The sequence below is a fragment of the Gymnoscopelus braueri genome (genome assembly GCF_963280865.1).
Source record: "Gymnoscopelus braueri genome assembly, chromosome: 6".
Classification (NCBI taxonomy): Eukaryota; Metazoa; Chordata; class Actinopteri; order Myctophiformes; family Myctophidae; genus Gymnoscopelus; species Gymnoscopelus braueri.
In genome coordinates, this window is record NC_137607.1 from 23,115,846 (window position 1) to 23,137,108 (window position 21,263).

At 42.2% G+C, this 21,263-nt stretch overlaps 1 protein-coding gene across 1 annotated transcript in view; it reads left to right on the top strand.

Annotated features, from left to right (window-relative positions):
* Positions 1–20,808, top strand: part of elavl4 (ELAV like neuron-specific RNA binding protein 4) — a gene marked incomplete at its 3' end in the record, with an annotated part of 107,177 nt that extends 86,369 nt beyond the window's left edge. The window contains 3 exon segments of the mRNA XM_080431654.1: positions 6,419–6,644; positions 15,729–15,767; positions 20,481–20,808. Of these exon segments, the coding sequence (XP_080287780.1) occupies positions 6,419–6,644; positions 15,729–15,767; positions 20,481–20,808 (593 nt within the window).
* Between the last annotated feature and the right edge of the window lie 455 nt (positions 20,809–21,263).

The window sequence follows — 21,263 nt, forward strand, 5'->3', positions numbered from 1 at the left end:
TACATTTGTAACTCTCTTGAGTTACGAATGTGCAAATGAGTTACAAAAGAACCAATTAACACGGAGGATTTTACTGTGTAAGAACTGTGGCAGAACGCCTCCCCAGATGGCGGGTGCGTTTTTTTTGTTTTGTGATGTTGAAAAATAAAAGAAGTCCTTGCTCTCAGTTCATTGTGTTCGTGCAGAAAGTCCAAAGGAATAAACAGCGACTATCAGACGTGTGTGTGTGTGTGTATAAACGATTGGTTCAGGGGGGAGCACAATTTTTCCACCTTGAAGTAGTAATTTTCTCAGCTCATTATCTTGACGCTGTTAAAAGAAATGCATCTTTGGAAACCAAACTGAGCCAAAGATGCTGAAGAAGCAATCTTTTTATTTTTTTATTATGTCAAGATGTGATTAGATTTTATTTAGTCGATAAGTTTTAAATACACGAAGTGCGAGAGGAATTATGAAGGGTGTTAACGCGTTTAGACCTGGAACGCATCGCTGTCATTTTAGATTTCTTTGGCTATTCAAAAATAGCAGATATACAAGCTCATAGCGCGGCACCGAGTGCCGGGCTATGAGCTTGTAGATCTGCTATTTTTGAAAAATCTTGGGAAAATATATTTTTTTCAAAAAACTGTTAGGATTTAGAAAACATTTTTTGAATTGGCCTCAGGTCTTAACGGGTTAACACCATTTGCTACCATGTCAAGGCAGGTTAGTCAAAATGCTTTCAGCGTGATCAAAATCAATAGGCACAAATTACATTGAAAATCGAGCGCCGCCGTACTCCTGCACACAATGCTTGTGTGGAAAAATACAATACTGTACCCTCATCTTCTGACCTGCGTTCATCTAAGGTAGCAGCAACCCGGTGCTTAGAATAACACGCTCCCAGGTGAGGTCAGGGTTCGGCTCTCACCTGTCCTTCGCAGGTGTAATTACATCACAAACACAGTCTTTTCACCTTGTCTGGCCTGCTCTGCTCCTGTTTGCTCCAGGCTTCGCTGGGTCTGCTATAGCCTGACCTGGTATGAATTAGGCTGTAATCAGATATGACCTCCAGTTTCACACGCACGCACACACACACACACACACACACACACACACACACACACACACACACACACACACACACACACACAGTGCAACAGTAGATGAGCTGTGTTGCTGGCTACAAGGTCAACTGCCCCATCACCTCTCTCACCTCCTTACATCTGCAAGATACAAACTCAAGGACAGCATGAGCCAGTAAACAACCATAAACACCAACACACACATGGACTGGAAAATTAGATATAGCAAACACACACACACACGCACGCACGCACGCACGCGCGCGCACACACACACACACACACACACACACACACACACACACACACACACACACACACACACACACACACACACACACACACACACACACACACACACACACACACACACACACACACACACACACGCACACACACACACACACACACACACACACACACACACACAATACACGTACTCACTCAAGACCCTGGTCGTGGATGATTACAAGCGGTCATGGTTATTGCCGGACATCTCTCTGCACACTTCATTCTCGATGGAACCTCTTCAAGTCAACGTGTGTGTGTGTGTGTGTGTGTGTGTGTGTGTGTGTGTGTGTGTGTGTGTGTGTGTGGGTGTGTGTGTGGGTGTGTGTGTGGGTGTGTGACTGCATGCATGTACACAACGAACACATGTATGCGTGCCTGCTACTGTATGACAAGCACTTGTGTAGAGGCCCTTCAGCCTTTTAGTGGACAGGATTAGAAGATTCCTCTCCTCTCCCCTATAGTATCTTAGCTATCCTATTTTGATAGATATCCTATCCTATCCTATTTGATAGATATCCTCTCCTCTCCTCTCCTCTCCTCTCCTCTCCTCTCCTCTCCTCTCCTCTCCTCTCCTCTCCTCTCCTCTCCTATCCTCTCCTCTCCTATCCTATCCTATCCTATCCTGTCCTGTCTCTGAGTAGATCTCATTGCTCCATGGATATCCGCCCAGCAGGCTATAAGCCAAAGAGACATTCAACTGCAAAGAAACAGCCCTGAGCCCTGTTTCAACCGGGGCTCCCACACACACACACACACGAGCACGCACACACACACACACACGCACACGCGCACGCACATGCACTTGCCGCCAACGTGATGAATGGAGAAAATATTAGGAACAATGCTGCTTGTTGTCTTCACTGCGTCGATCCCACAAGGATTGTTATTTTCTAGTTTCCTGACAAGCTAATTAAGAATGTACAGGTACAGGGTTGGCAGTAGAGAGTCAGGGGAGGGGAAATAGTGATGGTCTGTCAGGAGAGAGAGAGAGAGAGAGCGTAGAGAAACAGAAAGGTAGAATGAGCATAAAACAGAATAATTTAGAGCATATCAGAGCACATCAGATGTCGGACAGATGCAGTGGGAATGTTTGGTTCAGGGCCTCACATATCAGTGGAGCGTGGTCAGGGAAGACAATGAGGTTGAAGGATCTCGCGTTCTGGCAAAGTTATAAATCATTACACGTCTCGCGGTTTCCACTCAAAAATGGTATTTATAGATCAAAGCCTAACCTGGCTGGCACGAAAAGCCCTTTGGTTGGTGAATGGGTGTATCATGTGTGTTGAGGAGGGCGAACAAGGTCAAAATTGGTTCTCTTCCTAACAATTTAACCAGGTGAAAAAACATGCAGACATGCAGGGATTGTTTTAAATATCGTCACTGTCGTGTGGAAACCTCATTATGTTGCATCGTGACGCGTTGTGTGCTTGTAGATCTACTATTTCTGCTACTTTTATGTGACACCGTAGTATGACAAAGTAGGGCATCAAATTACAAAAACAAAAATAAAAAGTTGAACAATTTAGATATGAGGTTTCTGCCCGACGGCAACGATATGAAAGAGAGGTACAGTTGGTGTGCAATCTAGCTCTGAAAGTGTACACAATTCTCGTACAGGTAAAAGAATCTCCTTGTGGTAAATGTTGGTGTGCAATCTAGCTCTGAAAGTGTACACAATTCTCGTACAGGTAAAAGAATCTCATTGGGGTAAATGTTTTACAGTGTGGCGCTAAAAGGGGCCAGACATAGGGGTCAGACAGGGTTGGTCTGCATGTCCCCACAAAAGTAGACCAAAGTCAGCGTTCATGGTCACACGCTGCCACATGCATACAGCGAACTACCCAGCTCAGCTGAGGCTACTACACCAATCACACAGCTCAGCATCATCATCAGCACGCAACACTCACATTTGCCTGTTAGCTCATCATTGATGAGCATGGCGGCGAGTGGGCATTGTTCAAGATATAGGCTACTGTAGCCGTTGTAAAAGGATGAAGGAAAGCTATTCTCAGACTAGACTGACATTTTAAGCCAGTTAACCCAGTAAGACCGGGAACGCATCTGTGTGTAATTTTTAGATTTCTTTGGCTATTCAAAAATAGCAGATACAAGTGGCATAGTGTCAGCTATTTTTGGAAAAATCTTGAAAATCGTTGTAAATCTTTGAAAATATATATCTTTAAAGCGAGCATTTTAACTCAAATCTTTGCTTCTCGGGGTCCCTGGAACAAAATGTTTTGAGGTGGGGGTCCGCAGCCAAATACAGATAATTTTGGGGGTCCTTGACATGAAAAGGTTTTGAACACACCACTGTACCAACATAAGTTTTTTCAGAAAACTGTTAGGATTTAGAAGTTTTCTTTTTATCAGCCTCAGGTCTTAATGGGTTAAGCCAGATAACTGATAATTAATTTAGCTGCAGTCTGAAAGCCTTTGCCATTGTACAGGGAAGCCCATGCCATTATGCCACTCAGATTTAGTTAAATTCACCACTTAAACCCAATATACTTAATTGATCCGATTCAGAGTCACCCATGGGTCTATTCTAGGCCCCTTCATTCTTTTCCCCTCTACACCAAACGTCTTCACTGAAAATAGCTGATCACGATGCGACGCGACACGTTGTGAGCTTGTAGCTTTGATATTTTCACCGAAATGTTCACCACAGAATAGTTCATGTGGCTAATACCCCGCATGTTACTGTGGTAAAGGAAATAGCAACAAGGAGCGGATCTTTTCTCTGTGATTAAGAGAGATTGCACACAAAGGAAAACTCCCTTTTTCTTACTCCCTCACGGTGCCTTTTATTCACTCGCACACGTGTGCAGTGTACGCACAGACGTGCCTGTGTGCGCATGCGTACGCAGGCATGCATGCGTTATTATGTAAATAGTTTCTTCAGCAGAGGGCTGCTGTCACTGTGCTAGCATCCTCTGGGCCATCGAGTCAGCCTCATTAAAAACAAGGCACGGCATCCATTAATAGATACCAGCGCGCATGCACACACACACACACACACACACACACGCACACGCACACGCACACGCACACGCACACGCACACGCACACGCACACACGCACACACACACACACACAGTAACATACACAGCATTCACAGACACCAACAAAGGACCTCACAGGAAGCACAGTTCTCTAAATGGTCCTCTCAGGTGGCAGTCAAAAAACATCACCTAGGAAACGACTCAAATGTCAGTGGGAAAAGGACATGAAGAGAGTGTCAGTCTGACTGCTGTAGCTGGGGGGGGGGGGTTGGCGGGTCTGGACTAGCCTGGTAAAAAGCCCCTCCCTGCGGAAAATTTCATTTCCATTTGATTTCAGGCATGAGGACTTGTTTGGCTTTTTTTTCCTCGTCCACCAAGTGGACGGGCCTATCAGCGTCCTTAGCCTGGTAAAGCCCCTCCTCGCTCATCGTTCTGTGATTGACAGAGAAAGTTGGCCAATCAGGTGGCGAGTTCGAGTGAACACGAATGGATCCGAGTGCAGCCGACGGCAGCCATTGTTTTCTGTCCGCTGTTTTTGGTTTCGGTTTTAAAACCTGAAAACGCTCTCAAACTTTTTTGATGCACAGAATTTACTTTTAAGATATCGTTCGGATAGAATTTAGTTGTTTAACTTCATATATGGGGTCAATTAATCATGACAGAGCCTATTTAAAAATACAAATTCAGATAACCGGCAGGGGCGGGCAGTGACACGCATGTATCCGAATAAGGCAACCTATTTTGGGCATGGCCCTTTCAAATGTCCTGTTGCGTCACATTGGTCTGGAGGTGGTAAAAAACAAACTACTTATTGGCTGAAGGGGAACAACTACTGATTGGCTGAAGGGGTCGTCAGTCAACGGTATTACTCCCGCCCAACTCCAGCCCACAGTCAAAAACACATTCTCATGCCAGACTCCTTCCTGAAATCAAATGGAAATGAGATTTTCCGGAGGGAGGGGCTTTACCAGGCTAGGTCTGGACTATATGAAGCTGAGGAAACGACAAACTGGTTCAATGCTATAGTCGGATGATCAGACATCTCTGCCTACCCATATGTCTGGTGACGTCTACATTCAGAGTAGTTTCTAAAACTGGGGGGAAGAGGAAAAAAACTGCATTGCAGAACCAGTGCAAAGTATTTTAGGGCGATATCCTTCATTTTGGGACACAGTGATATGATTTGTTTTCAAAGCTTTGTTTAGCGGCCGCTGTTGTTCTAGCAACTATATTTATTTGTCACCAGACGTATAGGTAGGCGGAAAAAATCCCCAATCGACTGGCAATGCGAGACTATCGGTCCCATAGTTTCATATAATTCAGCATACTGTAGGTGTTTGTGTGTGTGTGGCTTTGCGTGTGCATGCACTCCTGCGTGTTTACCTGTGTGACACTTTTATGTGAGTTTGCATATCAGTGTGAGTAGCTATACACTGTAAAGCCTGATTTATGCTTAGGTGCACGCCGAAAATAGCAGACCTACACGCTCACAAGCTTTTTGAGCTTGTAGATCTGCTATTTTCTGTACACACACAAAAATAATGGTTCTTAAATGGTTCTTTAAAAGGCTATGTGGTTCCACAAAGAACCATCAACTACTAAAGAACCATTTGATCTAGTGAATGGTCCTTCATGTTCCTCATCTAGTTCTAGAGAAGCTTTTTTTGTCAAAGTTCTTTGAGGAACCTTTGAACTCTTAAACCATGTCATAATAGGCAGACCTTCATCCGAAATAGCAGATCTACAAGCTCACAACGTGTAGCGGTGCGAGCGTGCGTTGTGAGTTTGTAGATCTGCTATTTTCGACAAACACATTTCAGCCGGTTGATGAAGTACGGTTTAAGGGTTTTGGGTTCTTTATAGAACCATTCAAATGAATGGTCTGAAAGGTTCTTTCTGGAACCAAAAATGGTTCTTCTATGGCATCACTCTGAAGAGCCAGTTTTGTGTCCAGTTGGCACCTTTATTTTTCTGTGTGTGCTTGACTTGTACCTGGCACATCCAAAACCATGTGAAGTAAAAGTGGGCCCCGTCCGTTCTTGTGATTTGCTGGCCCCACAGGTGGCTCCCGGGGTGTGGGTTTCATCCGCTTTGATAAGAGGATAGAGGCCGAGGAGGCCATCAAGGGCCTGAACGGACAGAAGCCCTCCGGCGCCGCCGAGCCCATCACGGTGAAGTTCGCCAACAATCCCAGTCAGAAGACCAGCCAAGCCCTTCTGTCACAGCTCTACCAGTCCCCCAACCGCCGATACCCAGGCCCACTCCACCACCAGGCCCAGAGGTTCAGGTGAGTGGACCGGGGGGGGGGGGGGGGTCAGTGTGGGATGGAATATGGGAACCGGAACGGAGTTGAAATGATGCAATTGTGGGGTCAGGGTCAGTTAAAATCCTTATTGTTAATCTAAACCCCTTTCAATCCGGGAACGCATCTGTGTCATTTTTAGATTTCTTTGGCTATTAAAAAATAGCAGATCTACAAGCTCGTAGCGCAGCACCGAGTGCCGTGCTATGAGCTTGTAGATCTTGTGCAAATCTTTGAATATATATATATATTTATAAAAATATGAATTTAAATATGTTTTCAATATTTTTATTTTTATTTGTAACTCAAATCTTTTACAAATGTTCGATTTAAAAAATATAATCAAAGATTTGCACAAATCTTCATTATTTTTCAAAAATAGCAGATCTTCAAGCTCATAGCGCGGCACTCACTCGGTGGCGCGCTATGAGCTTGTATATCTGCTATATTTGAACAGCCAAAGAAATCTAAAATGACAGAGATGCGTTCCCGGTTTGAATGCGGGTTAACTCTGAGAATGTATTCTCAGAATTACAAATGGACAAAGTATTTTACTGTGGTCTTACAATATAGACCACACCATGTGACATGGTGTGGTCTATATTGTTCCTGTTTCTAATGGAGATTTGAGGCTGAATTCATACTTCTTCGCACGACTGTGTCATTCGCCGAAAATAACAGATTTTCAACCTAATGCATCGCGACCGACACCATCTTCCGACGAAGTATGAATTACGCCTCTATGGGTTCATTATGGTAGGTGGGAGTAGTGGACTGTAAACATCTGTCTCGTATGATTTGATCTGTATGATATGTGTTTTGGGGTTTTGCAGCACTGTATTTTATGGTTTGATAACTTCTCTCTATTAGTCTCTATTAGTAGACTGTTAAAATGGCAAACACTGTTTTATGGTTTACCCCCTAAAAGTACAAACAAAGACTGAAAGAAACTTCTATGTGATTGCCAGTTTACAACGCTTCACATGATTGATGGAATCGATCATTCACGTTTTGCATTATTTCATTTGATCACGTCTCTCACCATAAAATGAAGTGCTGCTGCACCTGGTTCAACAGTATCCCCAAACAAGAGCGTAATTTCATCATGTGGCGAGGAGTGAGAGGTTTTAATGCTTAGTTAAAGCTGCTTTAATATGAGTCATCAATCACGAAACACAATAGCTATTATTTGTGGTTTATATGAGATGAGTGGGTTTAATAAAGGAAACACTTCTGTTCCGAACAACAGGCCTCGTAAAAAAAAAGAAAAGAACAAAAAATCATTTGCACCAAATGCATTTTGCAATATGTGTTCAGATAAGGGACGAAACACCTACGCAAAGAAACATGAGTCATGGCAACGGCTCCCGTTCGGACAATAAGGCATTTTGTCCTCTGAGCAATCTTTACATATTGGCTTTGACTTCCTCTTTTAAGAGCAGGTGCAATCTAGATCAATTTGGTGCAGATGTTTTAATAAATACAAGACCCTGTGAGTTGTGTGCACAGGACCAACCAGATCAGAGAAAGCGCTGTTCATAAGAGACAGTGGGGTTCTGTCGTTCACTTTTATGTGTTTTACATTCATCTCATCTCCATTGCATTAGGCGTACAATTTCCCAGATGGCAGCCTGTCAGACCTGGGCAAAATGTGCTCACTTCAAAGTTTGTATATATATATATTTGTAGTATAATTCTTGGACAGTTTACTCTGTTACGCATTTGCATATATTGTACATATATCTACATATACATTTGTTTGACCATAATGCTTCAGATTAAACCCATAGATAAACCTTTAGAAGTGGTCATACATGGTCAGCCAAAGGTTCAATACATTCACTGGATTGGCAGCTAAAACGACCCTGTTTAAAGTGAAGTCTGCCCAGGTCGGTTCTCTCCTCATCATTCATCACCAAGTCATTACTAAGGTCATATATATACTCTATATATATTCTGTATGTAGAGTATGGTTTCATTGCCGGTCATTTCCTCTTCCTCACTCTCTCATGACACAAACAAACCTCTGTAGTTATTACGTATATCCATGATGTTATCTATAGACTTACTTAGGACCAGTGGTGGAAAAAGTACTCACATTTCTTTTTACTTAAGTAAAAGTATCAATACTGCAATGTAGAAATACTCTGTTACAAGTAAAAGTCCGGAATTCAAAATTGACTTGAGTAAAAGTACAAAAGTACTGGTATCAAAATGTACTTAAAGTACCAAAAGTAGGAAGTACTCATTATGCAGAATGTCCCATTTCACAAGTTTTCAAATCTATAAAATGTATTAAAATCTTTTGAAAATAGCAGATCTACAAGCTCACAATGCGTCGTGAGCTTGTAGATCGGCTATTTTCAAATGGCCGAAAAGTATATGGGGTTATATAAGTGTTTACTGTATGTTTTGCACTAATAATCAAAGTCTACAAAGTAGCTAGTAACTTAGGTTTTCAAATAAATGTAATGAAGTAAAAGTACAATATTTGGATCCCGAGACGTACAGTAGTGGAGTAGAAGTCAAAGTATTGGAAATTGGAAATACCCAAGTAAAGTACAAACACCTCAAAATTGTACTTAAGTAAATGTACTTAGTTACTTTCCACCACTGCTTAGGGGGACATAGTCCGTCTGTTCGTGCCGCCGCCGCCGCCCGCTAGTCCCGGCCATAATAACCAGGACAAAACCGTATGACCTCAGTCTGATCTTGTGCAGCAACACAAAAAAAAAGAAAAGAAAAAACATTTCAGATGGTGAAGCAGAAATTTGGGCTCACACATAAACTTTCCGCTCTCATTCAATAACACCAAAGCCTTAGTCGTGTTGTTTACTCCCCCCCATCAAAGTCAGTGGACTTGGAAGGCATTTTTTTTCCCTTCCACAGCAGCTTCCCCGGTGTGACACCTGAGCGATGTAGCAAGGGCTGTGTGTCTGTGATACGCCAAGCCAATTTACAGGCTCCACAGGAGACCTGTCGCTCCTCATCACTACTCACAAACCACAGTGCCTTCCTCCTCCTCGCCGTGTGTCCCCTGTGCTCCCTGCTCGCGCCTAGCCTTCTTTTTAACCCATTAAGACCGGGAAACGCATCTGTGTCATTTTAAATTTCTTTGGGTTATTCAAAAAATAGCAGATATACAAGCTCATAAAATAAATAGCGTGTATATCTGCTATTTATTTTTAAAAATGTCAAATCGTGAAAATGTGTGCAAATCATTGAATATATATATATTTTAAAGAGAACATTTTTTAACTCAAATCTTTGCTTCTGGGGGGGTCCCTGGAACAACATATTTTGAGATGGGGGTCCGCGGCCAAAAAACATATAATTTTGGGGGTCCTTGACATGGAAAAAAAAAAAACACTGATTATAGCTATAGCTATAACCACTGATTATCTTTTTTTCAAAAAACTGTTATGATTTAGAAGATATTTGTAGAATCCCCAGAAACAAAGATTTGAGTTACAAATGTTCGCTTTAAAAATATATATTCAAAGATTTGCACTTCATGCAAGATTTTCAAGATTTTCGCAAAAATAGCAGATCTACAAGCTCATAGCGCGGCACTCGGTGCCTCGCTATGAGCTTGTAGATCTGCTATTTTTAGCAGATCTACAAAAGAAATCTAGCCCAAAGAAATCTAAAAATGACACACAGCTGCGTTCCCTTCCCGGTCTTAATGGGTTAAAACATGACACATTGATATAAATGGGCTAGATGTGCACAGCTATTTTTTTTTATCAAGGTGCTGTGAAGGTGACACTCTGTAAGAAAAGTGTCCGTCTTCTGATGGGTAATATTCGACTATAAATGATTATTTGAATAAGTAAGTGACCGGTGAATAACATTGATCAAAAACCTTCCCATATCCTCACTTGACACGTTGTCTGTTTAATTACACAACTACGTGTACAGTGTGGGTAGCCGTAGAGCCCCAAAACAAGCAATGGTTGCTTAGGGAACTGTGATGTAAATGTAGGGTACGTGATATTAAGTTAAAGCTCTATATTCTGATAGTAATCATTGCTAAGTGTTTGTTCAGTACAAGTGTTTGGTCTCCCTGTCTCTCCAGCTCTTTAATGAACAGAAAACTTTTTCGGGTGGTTTGCCAATTTCAGCCAATCAGGAGAGAGTACCCATTTATCAGCTTCAATTTTGTAGCGTTAGTTTAAATTGTGTCTGCTCAATTATTTGTGTCATCACTTCCAATTGCATTGGTTTATCCTGTATTGTGTTTGAGTTCTCTCTCCTGATTCGATTAATTTGGTATCCCGATGGGGAAAGACTTAAACAAAAATGAGATTAACCAATTGAGACTGCAGTACTAATCGGAGAGAACAACTAAATTGGAGAGAAAATTGGGAAAACACAGAAACAATTGTTGAAATGAATGCTAATAAAAGATATAAAAGAAGGCCCCATTAATTTTCATACAAAGAAAAGGAACAAATCGATTGTTCTGCGTCAAAGTTGGATTAACTACATTACTAAACTTTTAATACTTGAAAAAGCTGATGAACATTGTATTAACACTGAGAATACCGGAGATTAATTTGCTGTGAATAAATTGCAACTGCGGCACAGTTCAGCTTAAATTCTCATTCTAATGCTGCGTTCACGCTAGCAGTGACAAAGCTACAAACCGAGCAAGCGTGGCCCGGCTACGTTCCTGCAGAGTTGCAGTTTAAGTGTTGCTTAAGCACAGGGAACTGGTTGACAACAAGAATGAATTTTTCTTCCGTATAACAGAGCAGAAATTGTGGGCAGATAGGAGGGGAGTGAAAATGGTGAAACAAAGACATATGATTGACATGACGCTTCACAGCATCGTTGAAATGCTGAAAGAAGTTGAGTCCAGCTCAACTTTCATTTGTAGTGCATGGCCATCATGCAGTGACTAGTGTCACTTTGTAGGTTCCTGTTACCAGCTTCCATTGAAAATTACTAGTAGCCTGTTGCTTTAGTCGCCATTAGTGTGAACACAGCATAACCATTCTGAAGAAAGTCCAACTCCAGAGGAATCGATCATTGTTGGTGAAAATGTCTTTGTTTAGCTAATATTGTTGTACATTTTAAACAAACTGATAGTCATGTTGGAACGTCTCATGTAGATTGATGTAATTAGCTCATTTGACTGTTGATATTCTGCTAGTTAGCTACTAGGTTACTAAGACTAGCCAACTAGCTAAGCATTTTTTGTTGGTACAGTTTCGCACACTTCTTTATAGCTATAGCCTTAACAGGAATTGTCGGCCTCCTTGGCATCATTTATTAATTTCATTTGGAGCAAACTATCCCTTGAGTTTCGAAGTTGGATAAACTGATTAACTGCAACATCTACAGGTAATGGAGAGCGTTGAAACAGCAGCACATTGACACAATGTGTGTTTCCTTTTAGATTTAAATTGAATGTCCGTATCAGACTACGTCAGTATGTAGGTCTAGGTTACATGGTTCCCATGAAAGAATTAAGCAAATGTATTGAGAAATGTACAGCCCTGAAAACACCTTTCTTTTGATGTCCGAAATTGTCAACCTATCCAATTCTGTGTCACGGGATGCATGTCCTCTCTATCGGATTCTGTGACGCAGGTAGCATGTCCTCTTTAAATTCTCGTTTAACTTCAGGAAACAAAGCACTTTAGATGAAGGTACTATAGAAATCTAGACCATTTACAATTTTTACCATTTGGGATTCAATACTGCTACCTGACAACATTTAAATGTTGATTCAGTGTCATTTTGCAATCTGGGATTCCACTGGTGAGGTTAAAATGATATCTAGCCTGCTTGACAAGGTCTTTTAGGCCCAAGATAACGTACCGTCCGACACACTGCTTGTCTGGTGCTCTGCAAGACACAAAACATAATCCACTCACAGCACAATACCTCCAGCCCTAGACCCCGAGCTTGTTTGTAATGACTCATAAATAATGGCAGCAGTAATTAAGAAATTAGCCTAATTATATGCAGTACAGGTCAGGAGCCAGTTATAATTGTTATTATTGAAAATATTTTCGTTTCAAAAAGGGGAAAAAAAAAAAAACCACAGCACTTCAATTATCAGGCATTGAGAGACAGCACAAAAGCCCTATTGTTTCTGTGGAGCTTGGACAGAGTGGTGTGTATGTGTGTGCGTTTTTGTTGTGGCCCAGTGGCCCGGCGGCCAGCAGATGTCTTTGAGCTCTGCTGGGCCTGGAACGCTTCTCCTCTGAGAACCCACTCCAATTGACTCAATTTACCCACAAAGCAGCCTGTTCGTTCCCCCTCCCCCCCACATAACGGAGTAATTACTGTCAATAATTGAGTCAATATCGTTTGCTCTCAGGTGGAAACCTCACATGTCCAAAACTGTTACTTTTTAGGATTCAAATTTAAAGTAGTAGATTTGCTATTTTTGTGTGACACTGTAGTATGAAGAAGTAGGGCATTAACCCATTAAGACCTGAGGCCGCGTCTAAAAAAAATCGGAAAAAAATATCAAAAATTTATTTTCACGATTTTTTCAAAAATAGCAGATCTACAAGCTCGTAGCGCGGCACTCGGTGCCGCGCTATGAGCTTGTATATCTGCTATTTTTGAATAGCTAAAGAATTCTAAAATGACACAGATTCGTTCCAGGTCTCAATGGGATAATATAAAAAAAAACTGAACAAAGTTTAAATATGGAGATAAGCGATATGCGATTCCTTTTATTCATTTATTTATTTTGGCTTTGCTTGAGTAGTGTCGTTACAATTTTGTTGTCACCGACAAAGTGATACTGTACATCAAAAAGGTCACACTTTAAACCTGGATAACCATAAACTATTGAAGGCAACATGTTGTCCATAACAGATGGGTAATGTACAATTCAGTCAACTTGCGCACTGTACGTTGAATCTGCTCAAGATAGTTCAGCCTTGATTAATGACTTAATGGTCATATGATTGACTGTCTGTATTATTCATTACAATAATTAGAATTGAGTTACTTATGCATATAGGAATGCATGAGGTGACTAATTGTCCCGAATTAACCATTTTATTATTGTATTTTATACATCTTTGCAGCTCTGATTGGCTCAAAGTCAAACTGTATAACATCCATTTTAGGAGTCTTTTTGTTGACACCTCTCGTAGCGCCGTTGTCATTACAGCGTCGTTTGTCTATACGGAAGTAGCGCTCAAATAGGAATACCGCATGGTCCTAGGTCCTGAGGGTATCATAAATTGTATCTATTAACTGTAAAAATAAATAACTCAATACATTTCCGGTACATTGCATCATTTTGGTTGGGAACAGACACTTGCGAGTAAAAAAATCGTTTTTAATAGAGTTTAGGGAAGTTGTCAAATAACACATTTACGTATGTGGAATGGTTATTGTAAAAGAAATATAGCAGTGAAAGTTTCTATCAGAAATAAATGTTGTTTCATTGAAAACGTTATACAGTATGACTTTAAGGATTTCTCAAACAAAGTATTGATATTTATCCAAATCTTAAAGTAAAATTTCAGCAACAACAAAAAAGTCAAACTACATAGTGATGGATAAAGAAGAGAGACAAAGACAGAAAGGGTAAAAAACTCATCAAATGTTTTGGTCTTTTGAAAGGGAAAGAGAAGTCGCAGGCCTGCTGTTGCTCAATAAGCCGTGGCCACTGTCCATTAGGCCAGAGGAGTTAATAAGACGTGAGACAGGCCAGACCCATGTGAGGAATGAAGGTCATTGAGTCACCAAGCAGACTGGATCCATATACCAGTCCTAACATTTCACACACACACACACACACACACACACACACACACACACACACGCACACGCACATGCACACGCACACGCACGCACACACACACACACACACACACGCACGCACGCGCACGCGCGCGCACATACACACACACACACACACACACACACACACACACACACACACACACACACACACACACACACACACACACACACACACACACACACACACACTATACCTGCACACACAAACATGAAAACATGTTCACCCATATGCATAAAAACACTCACACACACACACACACACGCACACACACACACACACACACACACACACACACACACACACACACACACACACACACACACACACACACACACACACACTGTCATTTGTCTATCCTGGCCTGCCGTAGTGACTTCTTTAGCTCAGGGGATGAATTATTATGGAACTAGGACATTTCCCAAACACTAATCCTTTTCATTGTGGACAGAGGCCATCCACTGACTAACACCCAAACCATTCCATCTGACCTGTTAGCGCATGACGGGTTGAAAGTTGCCACTAAGACGCACACAGAGGAGTCGAGAGGACAGACAAAATGTCAAGGCTAATCAAATATTCAGTCTGCCTCACAGGCAACATACTTATCATCATTCCCTCTCTCACTCACCATCGCTCAAACACCAAACCATTATACTGACAGAACTCTGGAGAAGGGACGTCTACTTCATTTGCAGAGATTTTGACCTTTGTTGCATTCTCAGTTTGTTCAAATTGAGGACTGTGGCTTCTGAAGAGGCTTGTGTACATGTTAGTGTCAACCTTTTAAAAGAATGTATCTGTGCTGGTGTAAACTGTTACAATAGCTACATGTACTGCACGTAAAAATAAGGCGATAAGCTGCCATTGCATAGCATTATTGCTACCCTAGCATTGTGGTCATTGTGCAATGCTATGCTCTTGCACTGTGGCCTATGGTCTGTTGCTGCACCTATTAATCTAATAGCTTCCAGTGATGTAACCGACTCCTGATACTAGCCTAAATTAGACGCTATGTGGATTTTGATAACAACAATGTTGGAAAGACCTGGGCTGTGGTGAAGTGCTACTGTATGCTGACGATAACCTGCCGATGGCACTAGACGTGTGAAGCGATGGCAGCATTACCTGGGTGGGGGATCCTCAGTGTAATGGGCCGTCTATGGATGTGTTTGTTTCTTGAGTGAGGAGGTCCATGCAGTTCCTACAGGGACTCAGCATTAGTTCCATTGAGTGAGTCAACCATCTGCCCACCATTAACCCCAGAACCCTCCTTCTCTTTACAGGCTGGACAATTTGCTTAATATGGCCTATGGCGTAAAGAGGTAATTAAAAACTTCACCCAATGCCAGATGTCCATGTTGACTCAATGATTTTTTCAATATCCTTTTTTTTCTCCTCTATTCATATTTTTAGTTTAATTTTCTTGTATTTTTGAAGTCACTTTGCATTTGATACTTAGTTCAAGGTTAACTGCTTTTGGTTCCTTGATTTGTTTGGTTTTTCCTCTTCAGCTTGTTATGGTTTCAACTCCTACCTACAGTGTTACAGTGTGGAAAACAATCAGTTTGTTTTCGGTGGTGATGAATTTGCTTTGTTTTTGATTATGAAGCGTGCTGGGTGTTGTTGTTGTTTGGGTTGTTTTTGGATTGTTTCTGTGTACTGTATGGTTTTTTCGTTCTATGGTGTACAGCTCTTGATTTTCAGGCGTGGTTTTCTCCTGGATTCAGGTTCTCCTGCCTTCCCACTACAGCATTAGCTTCAGGTTATTCTTTGTTTGGAAGCAAAGATGAATTCAATCAGTAAACATGTCACCAAGTCCAATATAATACTGTTGTGCTCTACAGCTACTACTCAGTATTAATTTAAATCTGAGAGTGTACAAATGTAACCAAATGTACCCATAAGGATCCACTTGATTACATTTGTGTTTCAAATGGATACATTAATATTGAGGACTTTAATGTATATGAACTATCACTTTTGGCCATGATGCTACTAGACCTTTGTATAGATGCAAAATAGTACAGTATAACGAAGTTAACATACAGTATGGATTATGAGACAAAATTTGCACAATTGCTCTCTTTCACTTGATCTTGTTGTGAATGGTTAGTGGTCACGGGAGGCTGGATGAATCTGGATCCCTGCAAGAAACAGGAAATGCTGTTTCACTGCAGACAGCTCCAACTTTGCTCCTCACTGCTCTGCTCTGCTCTGATCCCTTCCCTTTTGCCGCCATGTTTCCGTTTGATTGCTTGCTACAACAATAGGTGTTACCAGTACATGACCTTGAGCGTCAGGGCCCTGTGATGATGATGATATACGCTGGTGGCCTTTTGCATGTTGAACCTGCAACTGCACCTCCTAGTAGAATAGAAACTCAAGCAGAAAGGAGGGAGTTCAGGCTGAGGAGAAAGACGTTTGGGAATAATAAATACATGCTAGCCTGTTTCATAAGGAACGAGCAATCAGTTTATAGTGCAGTAGAGGAAAGCATGGTGGGATTCATTCATTTTTAACCCATACAGTAGCTCCCCCTGTCCAATAAACATTGAAGGGCCATAAAACCCTAGGCTGATTTTGTGATTTTGTTTGTTTTCCTGTGCAGGTTAAAAACTAGGGTCAAAGCATTACAGGCTAATAATAAACACAGCTGCAGCTAATAAAATGAATAATGAGTGTGCCAATGTGCAAGCATAGACAGTAATTAACATTAATGTCAATGCTTGCACTTTGGCACACCTAAATCTAACACCCGGTATTCATTTTATTAGCTACAGCTTACACGTGTACTATAAGATCAGCCTTAAAGGGCTAGTTCACCCCAAAAATGACTTATTTTCTGTCAATTACACACCACAAAGAGTCTCCTTTGTGTCTCCTACTGGAGAGACAGCCGGTTATAAATTATTGGCTTAGGAAAGCGATAAAAACTAAAACATCTCCATGAATTCAATGCTTCATGGGGTGTGTAATTGATAGAAAATACGTAATCTTTGGGGTGAAACTACTCCTTTAAGCAGCCTTCCATGTTCTTATACCCTTCTGTTGGTTTTTAACCTGAACTGGAAGACAGAAGACAAACTGCAACATCAGCCTATAGGATGTCATGCCGCTTTAAAGGAGGTTCACACTTTAAGAGGTTAACTGTCAGGAAAAGCTTTCTACCTGTCAGTCTCAGCCTTCACATAATCATTCCGAAAAGGCGGACCCACTAGCATAGCATCTCTGATTGTGTCCTCCTGATTGAATAGCTTGTCATCAAGGTAGAAGTGCTGTTCTGTGACCTAACGGCTCAATTTGAAAGTGAAATCAGACGACAGGAAAAGGTGTGACCGGCTGAGAAATGGCAGGCTATGGAAAAGATAGAATAGAATAGATAGCTGGTCAGATACACTGTTGCTATGCAACCCCTGGTCTTGCATGGGCTAGCGTTCTAGGCTAGTGGGCCTGCTCTGATGGATACACTCACATACACGTGCACGTAGACACAGACACGTGCACACGCACACGCACACGCACATACAAACAAACAAACACACACACAGGCACACTTATCAGCATGTCCTCTGTGGTTCCGTTACACAGTTAAATCCTCAGTGTTAATTTAAAACCCTTCCGGGTGTATTTGGTTACATTCGTACTCTCCCAGAGTTAAAAGAACACTCACGATTTTGAGCGTGTAGCTAAGTCTCTACTTTTCGCCTTCACACACTTATAAAAACCTCCTCTCAGACTACAGCTTTTGCATACAAAATGACCACAAGGTTGTTTTTGAGCCCAGCAGGAGATGAGTCCAGGAATGCAGTTGAGCATGCCAGACAAGGCCTTGACATGACCAGGGCCTGTTAAAATTCAGCCTGACTGCATTCTTCAGGGAGGAGACAGGTGCTGGAGAAAAATACCAAAAACCCTTCTGAACAGGACAGAAACACCATGTAAGGGGATTTACCAAAACACAATGGGATTTGGGAGCCTGGAACGATGATGTGCAGACCATAATAATAAGACGTTAACCACAATATTTATAGCGTAGCATGCTCGGCCTCATGCTACTGCTACGTACTGTTATTATTTGATCAAGCAAGTCAAAACAGTGCTTTACCTTGCTGTAAATACGTTGGTTGAACCTGATCCATATCTACACATGGATTAAATCAGTCATTTGTATTCCATAGAAGCCAGCACGTCGAAGCATGTTGCACAGCGAAAACAGCCTATCCACAAGCTCTCAATGCGCTTGTTGATTGGCTATTTTCGGTTATTATTTCAAGATTAGAGCATTTAAAGTGGTCAAACTAGCAATATGTGCAGACGCATCATCCATGAAACCATACAAATCTTAGATATTGCATAAAAGAAAACGTTAAAGCCTCAATCTGTGATTTCTTCACCTGGTTGGCGTTATGTAGAACAGCAGGAGCAATATTACTAAAACATTATAGTTTTACATATTGAGTCAAATGTGGGCTCCTTTCACACTGTTTCACAAAGCGCGCATTAGGACTTCGCCATACATTTTTCAGTCGGGATTTTGTTTCGCTTTAATCCATGTCTACAGCATCCCACCGGTAGCACACACACTCCACAGCACCCAGTGGAACACACACTTAACAGCACCCACCACCAAGTAACACACTCCACCGCACCCACCAGTACCACACACTCCACCGCACCCACCAGTACCACACACTCCACCGCACCCACCAGTACCACACACTCCACCGCACCCACCAGTACCACACACTCCACCGCACCCGCCAGTACCACACACTCCGCAGGACCAAAGTCACACAGGAAGGTCGTAGTGATTGCAGACCATATATAGCAGTCAGAAAGAGATGGGATGGGGGGGCCCGGTGTGTTGAGCAGTATTATCGATCAGTGCCATGGGGCTCTGGAACAGCACAGAATAGCACGGAACAGAACATCACACAGACTGCAGGGGGGGGGGGGGGGTACACGCTGTTCCATAATGTCACTGGGCTGTAAAGTGCTTCCATTTTCCATTTAGCCCCCCCTCCCCCCACCTCAAATCCCGTTCCTCAAGAAAAGCAGCCTTCAGCTGCAGCAAAGCGGAAATCTCAATTAAAGCACCCAATAATGTCTATAGTCATTCCTGGAGAGAGGTGTCATAAGAAATGGACCTTTTTATTTCATTTACCTTTTATTTAAAGGTATATGTGGTGGGGGGATTATTTCCTCGTCTGTCTTCCGGAAAGGCAATTAAGTGAAGTCAACTGAGGATTCAAATCTCTTGCATCGCAAGACAGAGGAGAAGATTATGAAGCGTATAAGAGCCGGATCTAGCTTGGTCTTCTTCTGGAAATGTTTTAATTCAGAGCCTTCCTACATAGCTCCCAAATGAGGCACTCAAGGAGACAGAGAGAAAAGCTTCCATTTGCATCTCCTACACTAGAAGAACTATCCCAGCATGCAGCACTGTAGTCATTTGTGAATGGAGGCTTTCTGCAGCGGATGGAGATGTACTTTATGCATTTATCACATCAGACACACATACATTTAGACATGAACACGCTTTAACACTCAGATAACACACATCCAATCACATTCATCCTAGGTCACCCTACAGTGGAGTATATGCTAGGAAAGGAGGGTTTTGGTTTGATTGATAAATCCTCTGGATTAGGGTTAAGGTTAGGAGACAGCATATTTGGAAGTTATTCAGTTTAACTCTAGACTAGAGGTGAGCGCTGAGCTGCTGGAGGCAGAGGGAGATTGTTATTTCAAGATTAATTGGTTGCCGTGGTCTGAAAGTACTGTAAATTGGAGACAGATGTGAATCAGGCTTAGGGCCATTTCACATTAGATTCATATTAACTCCAATTATACACAGTAAAATCTCAGTGTTAATGTATCCTTTTGTACACTCTCAGGGTTAAATTAACACTGAGGATTTGACTGTGTTCGGTCTTTCCGAATGAGTGAACTGAACTGACAGTTGCTCCCTTCTTTCTCCCCGTCCTTCTCTCTGCTCATCTCTCTGCATCCCTCTGTTTTCCTCCTACTCTCAGGTTTTCTCCCATCACCATTGACAGTATGACCAGTCTGGTGGGCATGAACATCCCCGGCCACACGGGCACCGGATGGTGCATCTTCGTGTACAACCTGTCCCCGGACTCGGACGAGAGCGTGCTGTGGCAGCTGTTCGGGCCGTTCGGCGCCGTCAACAACGTCAAGGTGATCCGCGACTTCAACACCAACAAGTGCAAAGGTTTCGGTTTCGTCACCATGACGAACTACGACGAGGCGGCCATGGCTATCGCCAGTCTCAACGGCTACAGGTTGGGCGACCGCGTGTTGCAAGTCTCCTTCAAGACCAACAAGACACACAAATCCTGAACTTAATCCAGTACGACCAGTCGCCCCCCCCCCCCCCCCCCCAACTCCGTTTTCTCCAAACCCCCCACCCACACCCACACCCTCGCCACACCCCCACACCCCACCACCCTTTCCCTCGTCCCCTCCCTCCTTGTTGTCTCCGACCTACCACTACCACCATACTACAGCCATCCAACACGGCAAAACTCAACTCCAACCGGATCACAACGCAGCCGAACAAAACGTTAGACAAATTGAACTAGAAATGGCTTATATTATAACTTTGGACCTATAAGCCAATGTTGCCTAAGTATTACAAAAATGAGATGATTAATAATGTCCATGAGTTTTTTGGAAGCTCCTGTGATAATGCAGGCTTCTGGTTTGTTGTATATTCTTTATGTTCATTGTGGTTGTTAAGAATGATTTTTTCTCTTCTGTGTAAAACAGTAGCAAATCCCGATACCCCCTTATTT